Genomic DNA, 20,264 nt, shown 5'->3' on the forward strand with positions numbered 1-20,264 from the left:
GGTGCTGCACGAGGTCTGTGTAACATCCGTCTTTGTGCCAGTGAGGCAATGGCAGAGGAACAGACGCTGAGGGATGGCTGGGCACAGGAGGCTGTGGCTGAAGGGAAGAGACCTATTTGTCTGTAAAAGATGATGAGGAGATAAGCAATGCAGCCCCCTGTCCATCCCAGCTTCCCAAAGCACATTCATAGTTCTTGTCCCCAGCTTAAACAGTCTCTCTTACACGAAACCCAAAGTCAGAATGTGGCGCAGTTTCAGTCTTGCACCTGAAGTCTCCGTGTTGTGAGAACCTTTGGAACCACAGTCACAAAAACCTGGTTTCTTGTTCCCTGTTCCAGCTGCTTCAGGGATCAGACTGATTTGAAAGGTCATAGACTCAAAAAGGGGTTTTAGTATTGCCCAAGCTACCACACACCGGTATCGGTGAGCAATGCCTGTGCAACCACCCAGAGGTTATTACGGCTGCTTATTTGGAGAGAAGACTGTTAGGTTTGACTTCACAGGGCTTTTAAAACAAGGTGTGTTTTTCTCTTTTATGTGGTTAAAAGGCAGGTGAAAGGCAGTATCTCTGTATTAAAGAACAAAGTCCACACATCAGCCCCCCTCCTATACCTTCATAAGGCAAGACGCATCTACCCAACCAACACAGCAGCCCACTGACATGTCCTCGAGTCCCCTGTAAGACACCAACCCCAGCTTCTCGGGGTGGTTTGCTATTCAGTGCTCCTCCCCAGAAGCAAATCCAACTGCCAGGAATGACATAAGCACCCATGGAGGCGAGAAGACAAAACTTGGGCCTTCACCCCTTTGCTAATTGCCAAATCACAACGTGTGCTCCGCACGAACAAAAGGCATCAAATAGGTTGCTGAGTTATTCAGCCTCTAAAATAATTACTATGTATGGGATGGGACTGTGTTAGGATTGCGGAAATTCAAGTTCAAACAGAGACAAGGAAGACAGGGAAAGCTTTATTAGATTCCAGCTTAACCACGTGTCAGCTGGGTTACAGGACAGCAGAACTGGTGGTAAAGGTAAGTTACCAGCATGCACAACTGGGTGAGAAAAGGCAAGGCTGTATCCAAAGCAGGTACTTGGTGTCAGGCCAGGGTATGCACACCAAAATGGAAGCTGTCAAAGGGGCGAGTGGCTGGCTCAGGAATGTGCATTTCCATGTGATTTTCCATGCATTTTGCAGAAGCTGTGAATTTTACAAGAGAGAGAAAACAAATTCAAGGCCAGCAGTGTATCCCTCTGAGAGGGAACGTGGCCATCGGTACTACATGACCAGAGGCCACAGCATGCAGGCCTGCTTTGAAGACAGCCTTGGTGAGAGTGAAGTCAGGAAGACACTGGGATATGCAACATGCCTTGAGAGGGGCAATGCGAAGCACCAGGGGATGGTGGCAGGGCCAGATGCCCTCACCCAGGTGGAGAAGGGCTGGAGGAAAACGCTGTCCTTGCAGTCCAGGAGTCTCTAAGGCTCATGTCCCACAAGGGGAAACCTGCCCTGCATGTAAAATCAGTAAAGACAGTGGCAAGCCTGTTTCCTTGCTTGCTACAAGCCTTTTGTTTCCTGTGTCTCCTTGTCCAGACTATGGGCCAGAAAGAGCAGCAGCTCCGAGCCCTGAGAGAAGGAGCTCTGAAAGAAAAGATGAGAAAGAACTTGGCATTTAGGCTGCTGCATGGTTCAAGTACTAGTCAAACCCATCTTACCCATTTGTTCGATTTATTTAACTTCAAAGAGGTGCACACTAAAGCATTAAGATTTACTGGTTTGGATTCCTCTCTGTACAAGTTCTTTCAACCAGCTTTGAATACACAAAGGCTTTACAGATAGAAGCACTGAAATACAAGATAAAACAAATCTAAATTCCAAATCACTTCAAGAGGAAAAATCGTAGAAAATAAAAAAAAAAAAAAAAAAAAAAAAAAGAATGACTCAAAAACCTCTCCCCCAAAACTGCAGCACTCCTCAGGGAAGGGACAGACTGCACAAGGAGGAACACAAAGGGATGGAAGGCCAGCTAGTGTAGTCTCTGCCCAACGCTTCGCTGTGCTGGTGGCTCAGGGGATGGAGTTCAAAAGATCCTTGAGGAAGCTGTCGGGATCACTGATTTCTGACAAGAGTCCTTTAAAACAAAAGCAGATAAGACAGAATAATTAGATCCACAAAGCAGCTTTTCCTGCCCACGTTGGAGATTTGTGCTAGGGCATGTCTAACTTAATAATGACAGCTGCAGCGTTATTTGGAGTATGAGCAAGACAAAGATAAACCCTTGTTGGATGTAGAAGGGACCAAAAGTGTGTGCATTAAATCCATATGGCACATGTTCCTGTGCAAGTGAGCAACTGTAAGGACCCTGCTAGCTGGCTGCCTGGCAGCTCTGTACATCAGGCAGAAAGAGACCAGCCTGGAGCACAACAAACTTGTGACAGAACTAAGAGCAGCTTCTCTACACATTCATTTTCAGCATCTCCTGACTCCTGGGGATACAAAATCCCTATGGAGAAAGGTTGGGAACATTGGGGCTGTTCAGCCTGGAGAAGAGAAGCTGTGTGGAGACCTCAGAGCAGCTTCCAGTGTCTGAAAGGGGCTACAAGGATGCTGGAGAGGGACTCTTCATCAGGGACTGTAGTGCTAGGTCAAGGGGTGATGGGTTCAAACTGAAACAGGGGAAGTTCAGGTTGGAAATAAGGCAGAAGCTCTTCCCTGTGAGGGTGCCGAGGCGCTGGCCCAGGGTGCCCAGAGAAGCTGTGGCTGCCCCATCCCTGGCAGTGTTCAAGGCCAGGTTGGACACAGGGGCTTGGAGCAAGCTGCTCTAGTGGAAGGTGTCCCTGCCCGTGGCAGGGGTTGGAACTGGTTGAACTTTAAGGTCCTTTCCAACCCAAACCATTCCATGACTCTATGCAGGAACTCTCGGTGCACTGAACTGCTGCCTTGAGCACACGGTCACATCTGTTCATCAACCTTTAAACCATGTATTCCCCAAAGCACCTTTAAACTGTGATGAACATATGTATATTTAACAGATGATATTGAGGACCCATAGGATGAGATGAGAGAAATTTTCCTGCCTGGGGATGCTCAAGTGTTGTCTCCCAACAGTGTTTGAAATAGCTTAGGCAATACCAGGAGCACAAACAAGCTGCTGCAGCGGTGTCAGGAATGCTGCTGTCTCAAGCAGTCACGAGTTGCATAAGGCAGCCTATAAAAGGGAAAGTGCACACTTACCAGCCACATCCAGAAACTCAGAGAACGTTTCCACTGGCATGAATTCCTCCTGGAAGGTTTTCAGGGCCTTGTCTGCAGCTTCGTGTATTGGCATGTCATTGTGTCGTATGAATTCAGCAAGAGAGTAGGACCAGCCTCCCTCTGTATTACTGGTAGGCACCTTCTATGAGAGGGGAAAATGGGATCACATCAGTCCAAAAAAGAACAGTGTAGAACAATAACTGATCCCTTCTCCCGTTGCTCTTGAACTTGCACCCCCTGCCACACAGTGAAAATTACCCCGTATGTGACTGCTTTGTACAGAATGCAAAGCAAGGTCACACGCATTTTCTTACTCTCATTATCTGACCCTCTTTGGAAGCTGCAGGTTTCCTTCTGGAGGATGCCCCTGCCTTCTTCCTTACTCACTGTTTCCCTGGGGCAGCTCTGAATGTCCTTGCTTTAGTGAATGATGAACAGACAAAAAAAAGCAAAGACACAATCCAGGAGTGGAAAAAAGTCTCTCAATTCTTCAGACACCAAATATCAAGAGGTGCAATAAGCACAAGCAGCCTCTTATGGCCCTTCTGCTTATCCAAGGTGAAGTTTTATGTTTTACAAGGATCTTGGAAAAAAGGGGCTTCAAATTCTGCCTTCTATTTCCAACATACGTAGTTGTTCAGGTTAGAAAGCTGATATCAATGAACTTCAAGGTTTTTTCTTACCTTGAACATGTTGTAAATGAGATCTACTAGGGCCCAGAAGAGAAGGCCAGAGCGGTATGTTCCATAGTCCTTCACTGTCTTATCTGCCAGTCTAGGAAGATAATGAAATCAATCTTAGAGTTAATCACTTTACTATGCTTTGGTAACCCATTTGATGAATAGCATGAAAGCTGAAGCAGCCAAAAAGCCTATCAATAATCCACATGGGAATAGCTCCGAGTAAGCTTTGTTGTGTGCTCTTGGACATAAAACAAACACTGGGCGTCCACAACCTCTGTACAACAATTCCTATGGCTAGGAAGTCACTTGCTCAGCTGTGCCTGAAGCAGCCAAAGCAGGTTAACCAATAAAACCTTATTTCACAGGAAGAAAACAAGCACAGAGGGAATTTGACTGCTGAGACTAGTGGGAAGTCAACAGCCAAGTTGGAATAAACAGCTCACATCCCCCATTTGTATGGTCCCTGTGCAGCAGATTCCCAAAGAAATAACTAAATGCAGGTTTCAGACACAGTCGGTATCAATGGCAGAGAACACAGTTCTGCTTCTAACTCACCAAAGCATTTCTGAAATGCTCCAAGGGAAATATCTCAGCCTTGAAGAAATGGAGGAATTCCCATTTAATACCTTCTCAGTTATTCTATTGCTGTGAAAGGAGTTTGGGTTTGGAACTTCAGCATCTGGCTGCAGAAATGCTCCAAAAGGTGCAGAGCTGTCCTGGGATAACAGCTCCCAAAGTTTACAGGATTAATCACAAACAGGTCCTGGCAAGGCCGAACCTCCTGCCAGCAACTCTAATGGCTTTGGAATTTTCTTGCATGTGTTTCTCAGGTACCTTTGCCTCCATCACATGCTGCTTCCTGCTCAACACTTAAAAGCTTTCAAAAGAAAAAGCTCTTTTCTATGCATCTAGAACTAGATGAGCTCTGATGACACAAGTCAGCAAGACAAAAGGGTAGTGTCTGACCTGCAATCTGCCATCAGTTGGGGATTTCTTGGGGGGAAAAAGCATTTTTCTGCTCTTCTCAAAGGTTACATTTGTGTGTCTGCCCTTAATACAGGCAGCCTGGGAGGTGGCAGCCTGCCTGGGCACTAAGCTTAATTATTGAAAGGAAAACCAATTAGTAAAGGTGACTAAATTTCCACGGGAAGAGCAGCAACTCAGAGCGAGGCTAATTCTAGACTCCCAAATACTGCAAGCCAGGGTTTCTTTTTATGTGAATGGGTTTGATCTAATTGGAGTCTGCTCCTTTAATTGAAAACTAAAAGGCCCTTGTGGGTTAAGTCTGGTAGCTACCTTCTGGAACAGCTATTTCATGTAATAGCTGCAGCCTTGTCATTAATGTAAGCTGGTTCAGGCTCAGCAGTTGTACGTGGGCTGCCAGCAGAAAGCCAGACATCAATGCTTCAGGAACCTTGCTTCTTCATGAATATTTTACAAAGGTCACAGTCAGAGCAAAGGGGAAAAACTCAGAAGGATATTTTCCTCCCAAACTCCAGATGAAAGCTACGCTGGGAAGTGTCTATAGGCTTTTTCTAGCTAGAATTCTTGGTTCAGGAATAACAAGCAGGTAACCGGTCACTTGATTCAGCTCTTTGGCATTTGTAAGTTGTAGTTACGAAAAAAGAACAAATCCATTCTGGCAATTTCATCTTTGGGTTTAAATACAAAGTGTTTCTAAAACACAGAATCTCTCCCTGTGCTCTTGCAGACACACCGTGATAACTGCAGCTCCTGGAACAGATAGAAGACATTTTGGGCTTGATTCTCCTCAGCTGTGTCTTACTAATCCAGCTGAGCAGCTGTACGAAACACCTAACCATAGGACAGGGCACAGGCACTGCTTCTTGCCTTCACTTAAGTATGAGGGAATACAGAATATTGCCTGCATGTTCATTAATAAGATTTACAGGCCCTTTTTAGGATCACAAATTGATCCTCAGCTGCTTTTAGATGCACTGTTGGTTGCTACAGCGACTTCTCTCCATCTTCTCCACTAAAGGTAGCAACAAGTCCTTGTGTCTTTCTAACCTTCAGCCCATACCACCCTGATGTAGTCTGAATGGTGGAGTTCCCAGAGAGCACCCTTGTACTGCATCTCATGTGGAATGCTAACTGTAATCTTTGTATGCAGACACATTACTCTGATGTTACAGACACTGGCTTTCTCTTTGGCTTGGCCTTCAAATTCAAGGTAGTGGCCTTATCTGCAGGGCATTTCACCATCCATTGCCCTCTTCCTGATTTTCCACAAGAATAAATAAGCCCAGCCCTTGGAAATAAGAACTGCCATATTTCTATTGCTGAGAGGTATTATCAGCAGCAGGCTTTGTGCTCTCGTAGTCTGCAGGGATTAAAGCAAGTCCTTGAATAAACCTTGACATAATTCCTGAGAACTGTTTCTGAGTGTTTTCCCCTCAAATTCCAGAGATTGGATGCTTCAGCTGGAAGTTTCTTGATCTATCTGTTTCAATATGCTTTTATTACAGTTATGGTTAGAAATAAGTTGGGAAAGAAACAGAATCTTTTACTGAGGGATAAAAACCACCAAACATCCATAGCAAACCCACAGCTCTGCTTTGCCAGTCTCCTTCACAAGCCACATGAAAGCTGCACACCCTTGTGTCCACAATAACATCTCCTGTCAGTGTTAAACCCCCTTTCCCAGAACTCAGGCAGGGTGGTGGAAAAAGGAGACACAGAACAGGCTGAGTCTGAAGAGCAGAAACTAGCACAGAAATCAATACAGGAGCCCCTTTAAGGGCTCTTCCCCTTTTGATGCCCTTAATAGCATTGATGCATGCTGTGTTGTGTGTTACTACAATGTAATGACTTTATCAAACACATAATTAATGTCATCAGAATAAGAATGCCCTTTAAGGCGACTTAGAATAATAATGAATGTATTCCTAATTATGACAGCTATTTAAAATCATCTTTTTAGTGACTGGAATTCTCCTCCCTTCTCTGGAAATATGTGCTTTTGTCAGGCACAGCCACTTATTCTTGTGCTTCAAGTGCCTGACAGCTGCTATTGATTCTTTTCTTTTTTAAAAGCAATGGCATTTGATTTCTATTTCTATTTTTCTATTTAAAGAAGCTGGTGCACTGATCAAAAGAGCACAGAAACAGCTTCTTTAGTAAAGCAGCAGAGAGCATGCTAGCAGCTCTGAAACAGCACACAACAAAAGTTACTACAGTGTTACTACATCTCACTTGATACAGGGGGAAAATAATCACGGAATGGTTTGGATTGGAAAGGACCTTAAAGCTCATCCAGCTCCAACCCCTGCCACAGGCAGGGACCCCTTCCACTAGAGCAGCTTGCTCCAAGCCCCTGTGTCCAACCTGGCCTTGAACACTGCCAGGGATGGGGCAGCCACAGCTTCTCTGGGCACCCTGTGCCAGCACCTCAGCACCCTCACAGGGAAGAGCTTCTGCCTAAGAGCTCACCTCAGTCTCCCCTCTGACAGGTTAAAGCCATTAAAACTTACCATTTTCCTACTTCTAGTTATATTCCTAGGAAAAGCATCATTTCCACCCATCAACTAATTTATCCACTCCAGAAAACATCCAGAAGTGAACGCTCCTGCTCACACTCCTGCAACGCTGAGTACAAAACTTCCCAGAAGGGTCAGTATCTGCTATTCTAGAACACACACACTCCTTTCCTTATCTCCCCATAAGCCGCCTGTGGCTCTCACTGTGGTGAGTGACAAGAGCACACCGGCAGTGGCATGACTAACCTGCTGGCTCCCCCTGGTGACACCACTCGCACGTGGGAGGTGACAAGGAGCCTCTTGAGGATCTCCACTCTCATGGCCTTCCACTTCTCGGGGGGTGAGATGTGCAGTGCCAGCACTGTGTAATAGTGGGGCCCGTCCACCTCGTAGGCACTCTCCACCCACTTCTCCTTGGGGTGCTCCATGAAGCTCTGCAGGTTCTTCTCCTCCCTCGAAGTTGCTCGAGTTCTGAAACACAAGAAAAGCTTCAGCAGCTGCTCTGGCTCTTACATATTCATTTGCTGCTCCTCAGGAATTTTGAGGGGCTGCATCCATACAGTCCTGAACAGGAAAAAGCAGTGCAGGCTTGGCACTATCAGGTTGCTCCCAAATCCCTTCACTGCTTGAGCAGTTGCTCCCAGTGGAGCATGCAAGCCTAGCATCAGTTTTCCTTGGAGCTGTGTACGGAACTGGAGCCCTGCAAGGTAGCTGGCATTGCCCCAGTAGAAGGCAATACTACTGTAGAGCTTATTTTTCCTTGTTCTAGAGAAAAAACAGAGTAAGGCAAACCAGCCAGTGTGTTCAGGTTGCACCTTCTCCCATCTGACACGAAGCACATGGCTGCAGCTCCTACACCAGACTTTAGAATCAGTTTATATTATTCATGTAATTCAGAAAGCAAAATTCAAATTCAAAAGCAATCACTGAGAGGATAAAGGCCTATTTCAGAACCAAAAAGACAGCGTATTTACTGTAAGCTTATACATATATATATTTCCCCTAGCTCCAATCTCTTCAGGAGTTGCCCACGCAATTTGAGTACCCTAGAGCTGCCCATGCAATCTCTGTGTTACAGCAGACTTTATGTACATCTATGTACATAATAATATGCTTTACCATGGTCTACTGCTCTACTTCATCAGGAAGAGGCTGCCAGCTAAACAGGGCAAGACAGGTTAGATACACTCTCCCTATCAGGAACGTATAAAGCAGCATCCTAGCAGATAAAGCTGTTCCTATGTGACCTTTTCATCTATTACATGCTACAGCTGGTAGCCAACCAGCAGCTCGTGATTTTCTCCATTTAATATCATCATGTCTTTAGGAAAAAATAATGCCTGGAAACTACATAAAGCATTTTTACACAAGAGCCACACAGCGGGCTCTGGGCTCTCGGGTGCCAGCAAGCAGCCCAACAAGATGAATAGTTTCATTTATGTGTCTCCCAAGGGACTCAGAAAACAAGAGCACAGGGATCTGGAGATAGACAGCAAAAACAATAGACAAATGGTATTAGAGCCAAAATGTTGATTAGTTCCAGACAGGAAAATGAGAGAGATTTCCCTGCACTGCATTTGGACTGACCTTGGTTGAAGAGGAGTGTATTTTAACATTTATAGCCTCATTTAATTAGTCTTTCCAGTATCTAACTACACAAACGAAAGGCATATGGGCATTATATTATCTGTATTAACAGGACCAGCTTGCGCATTCCAAAGCATTTACGTACCTATAGATTTGTACACTTAAACTTAGTATCAAGCCAAAGCACATCCTTATCTCATGCTTTGCATAAAGAAGATCTTATTGAAACACTGTTGATTGCTATAATAATAATAATAGAAAAAAGTGTCTCAATGTCAGGCAAACCTCATGGACCTGAACACTACAGGAGAATTCTAGTATGTCAAAACTGGAAACAAAACTGACTGTGTTATTTTAATACTGGATAAAATGATACCAGGGTTAAGTTTTCAACTAACAATTACTTCATCCTAGTGTCTCTCTTCTGTCTGCTCCAGAGAAAATGAAGCTGGCAGTGTTCCTTTAATCTAATAACCCTGTTGTTCACTCCAGAGGTAATAATTACATCTAGAATGGAAAGAGAAGCTAATTCCCAATTGCTTTTACTCAATAGGCTCCCTGTTATCCTGCATGTTCAGGCAGCAACTCCAACCAATGAAAACCTCTAACAGCCCACTTAAGATGTGCAGTTTAGTTCCTCCTAAAGCTTTTGTGTGATTTCCCATCTTTCTTGCCTCATACATATAAAAAAGCCCAGAGTGCAGCTCTGAGAGACTTTTCTGAGACTACAAGTAGAAGGCAGAGATAAAGATACTGACGTGTTGAGGACATAGAGCACCGTGTGGATAATGTATGGAATAAGGTGTATGTTGCTCTCCCTTCCTCCTCCTCCAGTATCTACGCTGAACGATTGCTCCATCGCAAACCGGAGAAAGAGCAGTTTAATGTCATGGACATTGAGCTGGTAGGTGGGCTCCCGCTGCCCTGTGCACTCCTGGAGGTACGTGTTGTGTCTGAAAAACAGCAGTTTAAGCGTTACTTTCTCAAGAACCTTTTAAAAACTTCAATCGAGTTTCTTCTTCCACCCCAGAACTCAGAGTCTGAGCAAATATTTCACTGGAAGGCTTCAAGGAGTGACCAGGATATGAAACGCAATCACTGCTACCTTCGATTAACCTCCCCAAAGGGAGGCTCTCAGCTTACTCTGGCAAATCCAATTCCATATGCATATATATATATATATATGTATACACACACACACATCAATACTATTTTCCCATGTCCAGGGCATGGGATACAGCTCCCTGGCTGAAATGAATTAAAGATGTTATCACTCCTGATTTCACACCTGACTGTACAAACCCAGCACAAAGTAGACCAGAATACTGACAACAGGATGAACCATCTGCTCCAGGGAAGTGGTTGAGCTACTGTAACTCATTACCATCCAACAGAGGTTTGGAACTACACAAGGGAACCCTCTGATGTCAAGACAGGTTTCTTTTGTAAAGCAGGGGGTCATTGGGATGCAAATAAATCAATACTGTCACCTCACACTGCATCTTCAGGAGTAACGGGGTTAAGTAGGTAATGAATTCATTTATTTATAGGTCGAGAAGTAACTTTTCCTACTCACCGTGCTAAGCAAGTAGCGAAAGCAGACTCTGGCACGTGAGGTCCCCAGACTGGCAGGAGCCCATTACACTTGGTGTTGGCATTTTGTAGGGCTGCACTCTCCCACTCTTCACGGCCGCGAGCAAGTCTGCATGGAGAAAGCGAGCCATGCCCAGGCAAGTTAGAAGGACGCAAGGTTTTGGCTAAGAAATCATCAAAATTTGACAATTCCACAACTTCTTTAAACCATGGAGCTCACTTTCCAGTGTCCAGGCCTGATCTCCATTTGGCAGGTTAAAACAGACCACACCAGAGAAGCCCATGATGTCCCCAGGCTGTAAAGTAATCAACTCAGAAGCAAACCCATCCTGAGTTACAAGGCCAAGCGCTCACAAACCATCCTGGAACATAAGATCAGCCAGGACCTCCCAGCCTGTGAGCAGAACACACCTTACAGCTGCAAGGTGACAGTCGTAGTGGACAATGTTGAAGTGAGAGACTGTGCTGTATCCTTGTTGTTTTCGGGGCTTGTTCTCAAACTCCTCTAGTGCAACACGTTTGGTGAAAGTATAAATCCCAAGGACTTTTGTAGGCTGCAATGGTGACACAAGGGCTGTGTTAAAGATCATCCACTTCTACAGAAGCTGACATTTTGCACTGCTTTTACCCTGCACTGGATTTCATCTTTCCCAGTCCCCACTTCAAACTTAAACCGATCAAATGCTCCACCCCTGGCAGTGTTCAAGGCCAGGTTGGACAGGGCCTTGGGCAACATGGTCTAGTGTGAGGTGTCCCTGCCCATGGGCTTGGAGCTGGATGATCTTAAGCTCCTTTCCAATCCAAACCATTCTATGAAATCTTTTTCCAGCTTCCACTAAAAACATCCAGCTTTTTTTTTCACTGGAAACCCACTTCCACTTCGCAGCCACCTCTAGAATTACTGATCCCAAGAACAAAACCTGAGATTTCTGATTTCCCAGTGCCAACACATCAACCCTTGTGTCAATCCCTCAGCTGGCGAGAGGCTTTGGAAATGTATCCCACTTTACCTGAAACTTGTATCCTTCCCTACAGATGCAGCAAGTCAGACCTGGTTCTTCTATAAGTTCCTCCATCTGTTTAAGCAGTGCAGTCTTGGTCACTACCTGACCCTTCTCATTTGTCTGAAAGAGAAGTTAAAAAGATAATGATGAACATCACAACACCACCACTGGAACAGGAATGCCCATCCCATTTCCCAGCCTACTATTGGCAACTGTGTTTACTCTCCCAGCAAACTGTGGGTTTGAGCTCTGCAATATTTGTCAATAAATCATTTAACACAATTCCTTGTGTGGCAGCTTTAGCAAGGCACAAATAAAAGATCATCAGCTCACTAGTCTGCCATCAGTGCAAACAGACATTACCGTCATCCCCAGGGTGCCCAAGGCCTTCTGTCTCATTGCCATGGCCATACGTTTCTTCTCTGCACGTGTCTCCTTTCGGGCAGCATCAATCTTCTTATTCACCTCTGGATGTTCCCTTAGTGCCTCCAGAAGATTCTCTGCTAATGTCCCGATCCCTTCATCACTAGACACCTGCTCCAGCTTGTGCAGGTTGGTAATGGAGTCTGTGCCTATTAGTACCTAACAGGGATTGAAACAGCACTTTCTTCAGAGAAAAGGTGCACACAGCAGTAACTGTTCCCTCTAACGCCACCCGTGACAGCTAAGCAGAAGCACTGACTTACAACTGGTTTTACCAAGTGTCTTTCTTCTCTGATGTTGCTACACTATGGGCCCTGGACCCTAAAACTGTGTATGACAGCAGGGCAATTTGCCTCTCTGCTGGCCATTCCTATGAGCTCAGATGTGGATGCTGGATGAAGAGCATCCTTAAAACAGCACCAGGCCTTGAGAAACCTATCAATACTATACAGTGCACAGGCCTAAGTTACCTCCTCGTGTTGGTGTGTGCATCTCACAGCATGCAGAATGAGAAGATACTGAAGTCAAAATCTCTGCCCTCCAGACTCTTACAGACTAGAAAATGACACCTGGAGCTGGTGTGTCTCTTCAATCCCATCAAAAACCAGTGTAGAACCAACTACTATAGAAGTAACTGCTTAGCTACAGCCACTAAAAGCAGCATAACAAGCCAGCCACGTCCTACCCGGCTTTCACAAGAGTCTCCTTACTTGTGTAGCAGGGTGCTGCGTGGCAAGTCCTCGGAGCAGGCGAAGGATAAAAGGAAGTGCAGGTCGAGCTAAGAATTTCTTCCATACATCTGCATCCAAACTGCACAGAAAACAAGAAGCAGCAGCTGAAGGGCAGTCACCCGTGCTGAAAAGGCACTTGGTGGTCAGCCAGCAGCAGAGCTGGCAGAGCACAGGCTGTAGGCAGGACAAGCACCCTGTGTCCCTCCCCCATTAATTAATGAAGTGACATTCACACTCCCACTTCCACATTGTGCACAGTTATACCCACAGTGTCAGCTCTTAGCCTTGGAGTTTGTTTTGTGTTCACAAGCTGACCATCAACAGCTCTGTTACAGTGCACCAGCTAAGGAGCAGGCAGGAAACACAAGCACTGTGCTATCCAAGAGATCAGCTTGGATGGGCATCAAATGGGAAGATGAGAGGCTTTGTAGTTCATCCTTATAGTGGCATTGTCTCACCAGACCCCCTGCATCACAGCTGTACCAAGTCTAAATGCTTCTGAATCTGGAATTGTTAATGGCTTGCTTGGAAGATTGTTGTGGTGATGAAACAAGAGAAGGATGTTCAGGATTATGCCATACATTAACTAGTGACTCTTACTTCTTTGCGCTGGGAATGTGCTTTTTCATGTAGTCAAGGGCATTCTGTGTAATTCCCTTCTGAAGGATGAGATCTTTCAGCTGATGGCCGTTGCTGTTGTTCTTTATTCCTGCTGCTATTTTACAGAAGCAGTCTAGAAAAACTTTATCATCTCCACTGTGCTCCTCGTCATACCTGAATGAAGACAAGAAATGGTAACTTGGAGGCTCTCCAAACATCTCTGCCTGTAATTCTCACATTCAGCATTATTATATACATTATAAACATTATTATATACATTATAAACATTATAAAACATTATAAACATTATATTATATAATATATAATATATATTATATATAAACATTATAAACATTATAAACATTATTATATACATTCAGCATTATTGCTGAAAGTATAATACTCCAGCTTAGAGACTCAGAACAGCTACTCAGACCCTTGTCATCCCAGAATACACACTAAAGCCCTACTTCTTCAGCTACACACTCACATATTCCTTTTACAAATGGCTTAGGAGTGAAATAGGAAATTAAGCTTATGCACTAGGAACCTCCAAAGCTTCGCATTACACTGAAATAAACATCAGTGAGGAAATAAAAGGTTCAGACTTGTCAGTACAACTGATATCACGTGCTTTTAGTTGAAACATGACAACATACTTATCAAAGTTACAGTAGGGCTTGAACCGATCAACCAGAATCTGCATTTTCTCCATCTCCCCAAAGGACAGGTAGGGGATGATGCGCAACAGGCCTTGCAAGACACTGAGATTGGAACGGACAAAAGTGCTGTTGATCTGATCAAGCAGCATTACCAGCTGATCTTTGTCACCAGTGAGGAGGAGGTTACCCTGCAAAGGAAGAATGCAGCATGATTTATATGGAGGAATAAATCTACAACCTTCAAGAAAACCTTCACTCTAGTTGCTGGTAGACTCTCTTGAAGGATTAGAGGTCTAGGCCCTAATAAAGACAGACTGAAGAACAAAACCCAACCTCATTCCCAAATGTCTTGTGGAATGGCTGTACCAACTCATCTAGCTGACACCTGACTTCTTCCACCTACTGTTAAACCATTTTCGAGTTAAAAAGGTCTAATGATTCCAACCCAAGGGACGGCAGATTCCCATACACCACGAGTTTCAAAAGATGAGCAAGAAACTCTTCTCATTCTCAGGCTGGTGGAGATACAGTTTTTATTTTCAGTTAGCTGAAAATCAATCATGTTTTCAACACGTACAAAACTAAGGCAGAGCTGTCTTCTCTTGTCTCCCACTGGCCTGTGGCCTAAAGCAGCAAGGAAGGGATCCAAGCAGAGCCTAATAACCCCCACAACCGTGCAAGAATCATCCTAAAGCAGCCTTGCAGAGCTTTTAGTTCAGGGCACTCCTCTTGTCCTACCTCCAAGATCTGCTAAGACACGCCAGCAAGCATAACAAGGGTTAGACTCCCATTTAGCACTCTACAGCTCCGGAAGCTCAGCATCACGAATAAGATATTTGCAATCCTTGAATCCCAACCAACATTCCCATTCGTGCACTGAGCCCCAGGCACTCACCTTGTCTTCGCTCAGAGGTTCTGCGTTGGATTCATCCAGTATGATCTCCATTATACTAAGCACTTGTTCTGCCACAGCCGCCCCTCCACTGTCCTTACTTTCCTGCTCAGCCACCAGAGCCTGAAGAAGATGGCAGCAGTTATTGGAACACCAGCAGTAACTGGTTTAACTGATCCACACACTTCCACTCATAACAGGTAAGGAATATCTAACAGGTAATTTGCAGTGCCAGTCCAGCACTCCTGTAGATGCCATAAGGCAGCATGACAGCCAGAGATAGCTTAAAATCACTGGAGTCCATGGAAAACATGGACTTCATGGAAGTCCAGGCTGTCCTTACCAGGTTAAGAGTTCCCAACATGACATTCAAAGTGTTCATCTCCGGCTTGACCAACTGCTGACGATTTATTTTCACCTTCACACAGTAACTAAAGAGTTTTAACAGTACCTGCAAAACACAGAGAATGCATCTTCAGTGGTACCTTCAGAATGAGCAGGAGGATTTTGCTGAAACCAAAGCACCCAGTTATATAGCTAGCTTCCAGGCTACTGGCATAAAGTACATGCCAGACTTCTAAGCACAGGACAGCTTTGGTTTCAAGTAAGGCCAAGGCAGAACACACTCTGGCAAGACAGAATTCAGGCTTAGGAGGAATGGGAGAGGGAAAGAAGGAACTCCTCAGGTTTTCATTAACTAGTGAACTGAAACCTCTGCTCCAACACTGCAAGTGCAACATAAATCAGAGTAAACCTCACTAACGCTTGTGGCATTCGCCATCATGTAAATTGACCCCAAAGTCCAGAAGCTGAGACTCACGGTTAAGAGGTGCCGGCCTTGTTTGAAGTCCTTGATTCCAGTCAGCCTGTTGAGCATGCACTCCAAGCCTCCACACTGGGCCATGACACCTGCCATCTTATACACTTCTTCCTCATCCTCCTCTTCATCTACAGGACAGATACAGATTGTGAAGAGAGGAAGCAGGCACAGTATGGCAAGCTTAATGCAAGGGACGAAACAGTGAAGCAAAAATGGGGAGTACAGCAGGACAAATTTACCAGCAAGTCAAGTCACTTCAACTGTATCAAATCTGGAAAGAATTACGAGCAGGAATATGAAGAAGGGCCAGGCAGAATGGTCCCTGTGCCATGCAAGTGTTCACATTCAAAGAGTAGATTTAAAAGCTTGCTACAATCCACCCTAGGTGAAGCAGGTAAACGTAGCAAAAGCAACGTCAATCAACTTTAAGCTCACTGCTGTAAGGATAATAGTGTCAGTGCTCTGAAGCAAACCTCAGATTTCCAATCTAATTCCAGCTTTCAGGAGACAAATGCATTACCAGTAGTGGAGTCGAGAGACTCGATGAATTCCTCAGTTGCATCTCCTAGTAACCCTCGCATGCGGTAAATGATCCTCATCGGCTCCCCCTGCAAGACAGGAGAGCATTTTATTTACTGTCTTTCTGTGGACACTTATGTACAAGTCCAGTTCTCTTTAGTGTGCAATACACACTCCAGCCCCAGTTTCCCTTCCTGCTGTTTTCGCTGTGGATGATAACACAGAAATCTTTCACTTCCTCATTCCTCCCTGACTGAGATGAGTTAAAAACAACAGCAAAGCCACAACCTGCAAAAACATCAGTATCTCATCTCTTGGTCTGTCCAGCTTTTCCTGGCATTGCCAGTTAGATTGACATGCTGGTAATAAACAGTCTCCTTTAGCACCAGCGAAGGATCTTGCCAAGAAAAAAGTGCTTCTATAGAGAAACACCTGCTTTCCACAGCAACCTTTCCCTCTGAGGCTATTGCACAGCATACCTGAGAAGTACAGGGATCAGGCACAGCCCAGTAAATGAAGCAAGAGAGATTAATTGGACAAGTGCTTTTGAACAGATAAAATCTGCAGTGATGGAAAATGGAAGAGCACAAGGAAAAGGCGATTTAATGAGCTTTCAGTAAGACAGTATATTGCTAAAATGATACAGCCAAGCCCACTGAAGCACAAGCTGTGCTAAAAAGCCTGGGAAAAGGCTAGTTTTCCAGCTGCATTTCCAGCTGGAAATACTGACAGCATATCACTAAACTTTCCGTTTTAATCCATAGGTCTGAATAAAAAGCAGAAAAGCAAAATCCCAGATTTGGGAGCAGGAAACCTTGTGAGAGAAAACCTGTCAGAGAGCGCACTAAGCCTAATGTGGAATAAGCAGTGCTTAATGTCACAGCAAATACATAAGCAGAGGGAAAGCCCCAGGGGGAAGATCTGCTCAAAGGCCACGCTACCGACCAGCAATTAACACCACAGGGGCCCTGCTAAAATGGCAGATGAACAAAAAAAGCCAGTGAGAGACAAGGGAAACAAAAAGGGGCCTGAGGTTGTGTTCTTGTGCGCCTGTCTATTTCCTAGGGAACGTGAGCCGCAGCTCCAGAAGAGCTCTGCCGAGGTGCACACAAAGGGAGGCAGAGGAAAGCTCAGTAATGCTGAGCGAACTCTGCCTTTCTCCAGCAGTACTGCATCCTGCTGCAGCTCAGCACCCTCCGGGAATGGCACCTCACTGCTCGGGCAGCACATGCAATGACTTCCCTCAGTAACTGGACTAGAGCTCCAATTGGAATGCACAGATAAAGACCAGCACCTCACCTCCCTGTCCAGGTTAGTACCTTCCTAAAAAGTAATCTCTGTCACCTAGCTTCAGGCTTCATTTTGCAGTACATAAGGCTTTTTTACTGAAATTAAGCTTGATGAGAACCATTCCCCACATCATCATTCAGTGAAAACAGGCGTTGTGCTTAAATTCTTCCCTACAGACACAGGAAACAAATGGTTTCAGGACACCAAGGTTTCAATCAAAGTGACTGCAATCCAAGAGTAAACGAGGCATGAACAAGAAGTGTTGGGCAAATCAGTCTTCTTTTATGACCTTAAGTGCTACTAAAGAACATATTTGTTACAAGCAGTACTTATTCTGATGGATTCCTTTTCAGTGCAAGTTTATTTTAGTGGCTACAAGAAAAGAAGGGAAAAGCTTGTTCTGGACCATATCCACCTCTGAACGAGCTTCTGCGACATGGTGGACTAGTCCCCTAAGACTGCTGGATCCATTTCTTCCTCTGAAAAACAGGCAATACATGCTACTAAGAACAAACTGGGAGGATGAAACCTGTCAAGTTCTTGAGATCCCTACATGAAAACCACAAGAGCAGAAGTAGAAAGTAATACAGAGAAACGTTGCATGCTCTCTGCATAAATAGCTTGGGTTCATCTCTGAAGCTGATGGAAGATGGAGCAATCTGGTGTCCCTGTCTGCACCCACACATTAAACTGTCACGTGCAGATGGAGTGTGAAATGTGCTTTGAAAGGCAGTGACACAAAGTTCAGCTATTTCCCCAAAGGAATGTAAGCAAGTTTGTTACTCACGAAGTCAGTTCACGTATCTGATATGCTACACAGCAAAGTTCAATACACTCATCTCGGTCAGCTTTTAAACCCCTGATGTTGCAGAACTGAGTAACAGTCATTAAGGGAGCACAGAAAGGTGCTCACCTATTATATCCAAGAAATTATATGCTAGAAAATAAATCCCAACTCATGTTATTTTTATTCTCCAACCCTCTTTTCTTGGCAATATCGACAGGCACTTTGTGCTGCTAACATACATAATGACAACACGTACCTCGTTAGTGGGACACCACACCTTCTTGTAGACCTCAGCCACAGGCAGATCCAAACTGATGATCTTATTATTCACCAAAAGCTGTAAAGTAGGAAAGAAAAAGTCAGTTCTAGCAATCACCTGCTGCCTGGAAATGGCAGCCCCGTGCATCTGCACAAGAAAGCCCCACTCGTGCATTCTCACCTCCATTCCACTGTCATCCTCCAGCAGAGCCACCAGATCACAGTCCTGACAGATTTTGTTCTTGATGTCCCTCATGAGTGGCCCGATGCCAGGCTCATTACTGCTGTAGGGATTTCCTGGCATTCTGCCCTGTAAGAAGTCTTCCTGCTGGGGATCCTTCTCCAGGGTTACAAAGAACTCTGTCACTTCATTCTCCTCCTAAAGAACAGCAGCAGAGACAGAATGAGTGACTTTTCCCCTAGCCATGCTCCCACTGCTGCATTTTTATGGCAGCAAGTGACAGGATGTCTCTAAACCTTCAGTCCTTTAATTACTGTATGGCCTGTTGTATGCTGCCACGTATGTGGCACTTATGAGGATGTCTACTATCATTCAGTAAGCGAATTCCTCAGCATGAAACAATACTATATGCTTTTTGCACAGAGCATGCCACAACAGGGAACCTGAATGCTAAAATCCCTAAAATAGGATACTGCTACAGTTCCACACTGGCTAATATTAAATCATTATTGTAGACACTACTGGGTTTTTTGCCAAACTGCAAGCAACTGTATCTATTTAAGAAGTCTGTAAGTGATGCTACAGCCTTCTCTATACTTACAGGATAGATAATACTGCATAGTCTCTCAAAGATGAAGACTGGAGTCCTGTAGTCATCAAGGCTGTAACGTTTTGCAGTCTCTATACACACTGCCATAAACGCCTTTGTTTCAGATTCTGTGCCTGCCAAGAAATGGAAGCATTAAAAGAGACACAGGAGTCAATTTTACAGGTTCCATTTTACCTCAGCATACACAATAAATCCTTCTGCAATAAGCACCATACTTCGGTGCCCTCTCCTTTTGCAGAGGCACTACTTAAAAGATGAAAGGCTATTTACTGGTATGTTTACTAGGAAAACCCTTTTGCATGGTTGGGCTGCAGTAAAACAATCCCATAAAAGGAGGAGGTTTAAATTCCTGGAAAATAAGAAACAACTCCAGGAATGCTATTTGCCTTTTCTGTGCCAAAAGGAATTATTGGAATGCCCAAGCCATAAACCCCCCTCACTACAGCAGTCTTTTAGATAGAAGTCCTTTGTGTGGCTGTAGCAACCAGCTTTTACATCGTTGTTGCCCCAAACTCTGTGTTTATGGAACTGAGGTGGTTTTACCTGTTGTCATATCCTCCAGCATCTCCAGCAGCATGTCCTGGGTTTCATCAATCAGCTTTGTTCTTTGTACCACTAACTTCCTCAAGCACAGGTAACCATTCAGGACTGTACCCACCAGGCGGCTTTTGAAATGCCGCTTGATGGACTCCACCTCCACGAAGGAAGAGAGAAGACCTGTAAAGCAATGAGATATTCAGGAATTGGGAAGAGGGAGTTTGATTTCACATGGTCAGCAAACAGGGCACAGCATCATCAAAACAGCACAAGGAAATGGCTTCTTACAACTCCCACTGTCAGCCTGCGGTTTAATACTCCCTTCTATGAACA

General features: G+C 44.7%; 1 protein-coding gene across 12 annotated transcripts in view; it reads right to left on the reverse strand.

Moving 5' to 3' along the window:
- Positions 1-954: 954 nt before the first annotated feature.
- The window catches only part of UBR4 (ubiquitin protein ligase E3 component n-recognin 4), an 81,111-nt gene continuing 61,801 nt past the window's right edge, over positions 955-20,264 (reverse strand). For 9 of the 12 annotated variants that reach the window (XM_080631167.1, XM_080631166.1, XM_080631174.1 and 6 more), the window contains 20 exons: positions 19,938-20,111; positions 19,386-19,507; positions 18,785-18,982; positions 18,602-18,682; positions 16,270-16,357; positions 15,750-15,877; positions 15,273-15,380; positions 14,933-15,052; positions 14,035-14,225; positions 13,376-13,549; positions 12,755-12,854; positions 11,985-12,203; positions 11,628-11,741; positions 11,029-11,171; positions 10,601-10,726; positions 9,783-9,977; positions 7,684-7,908; positions 3,938-4,028; positions 3,234-3,396; positions 955-2,130 (listed from right to left, as the gene is read on the reverse strand). In XM_080631167.1, coding sequence (XP_080487293.1) covers positions 2,066-2,130; positions 3,234-3,396; positions 3,938-4,028; positions 7,684-7,908; positions 9,783-9,977; positions 10,601-10,726; positions 11,029-11,171; positions 11,628-11,741; positions 11,985-12,203; positions 12,755-12,854; positions 13,376-13,549; positions 14,035-14,225; positions 14,933-15,052; positions 15,273-15,380; positions 15,750-15,877; positions 16,270-16,357; positions 18,602-18,682; positions 18,785-18,982; positions 19,386-19,507; positions 19,938-20,111 — 2,825 coding nt within the window. In that variant the 3' untranslated portion in view covers positions 955-2,065. Of the gene's footprint in view, positions 2,131-3,233; positions 3,397-3,937; positions 4,029-7,683; positions 7,909-9,782; positions 9,978-10,600; positions 10,727-11,028; positions 11,172-11,627; positions 11,742-11,984; positions 12,204-12,754; positions 12,855-13,375; positions 13,550-14,034; positions 14,226-14,932; positions 15,053-15,272; positions 15,381-15,749; positions 15,878-16,269; positions 16,358-18,601; positions 18,683-18,784; positions 18,983-19,385; positions 19,508-19,937; positions 20,112-20,264 lie in introns of those variants that run through there. The other 3 variants (XR_013958171.1, XM_080631169.1, XR_013958172.1) reach the window with 3 other exon arrangements.

This window comes from Psittacula echo, assembly GCF_963264785.1.
Source record: "Psittacula echo genome assembly, chromosome: 17".
In the NCBI taxonomy this organism is placed as follows: Eukaryota; Metazoa; Chordata; class Aves; order Psittaciformes; family Psittacidae; genus Psittacula; species Psittacula echo.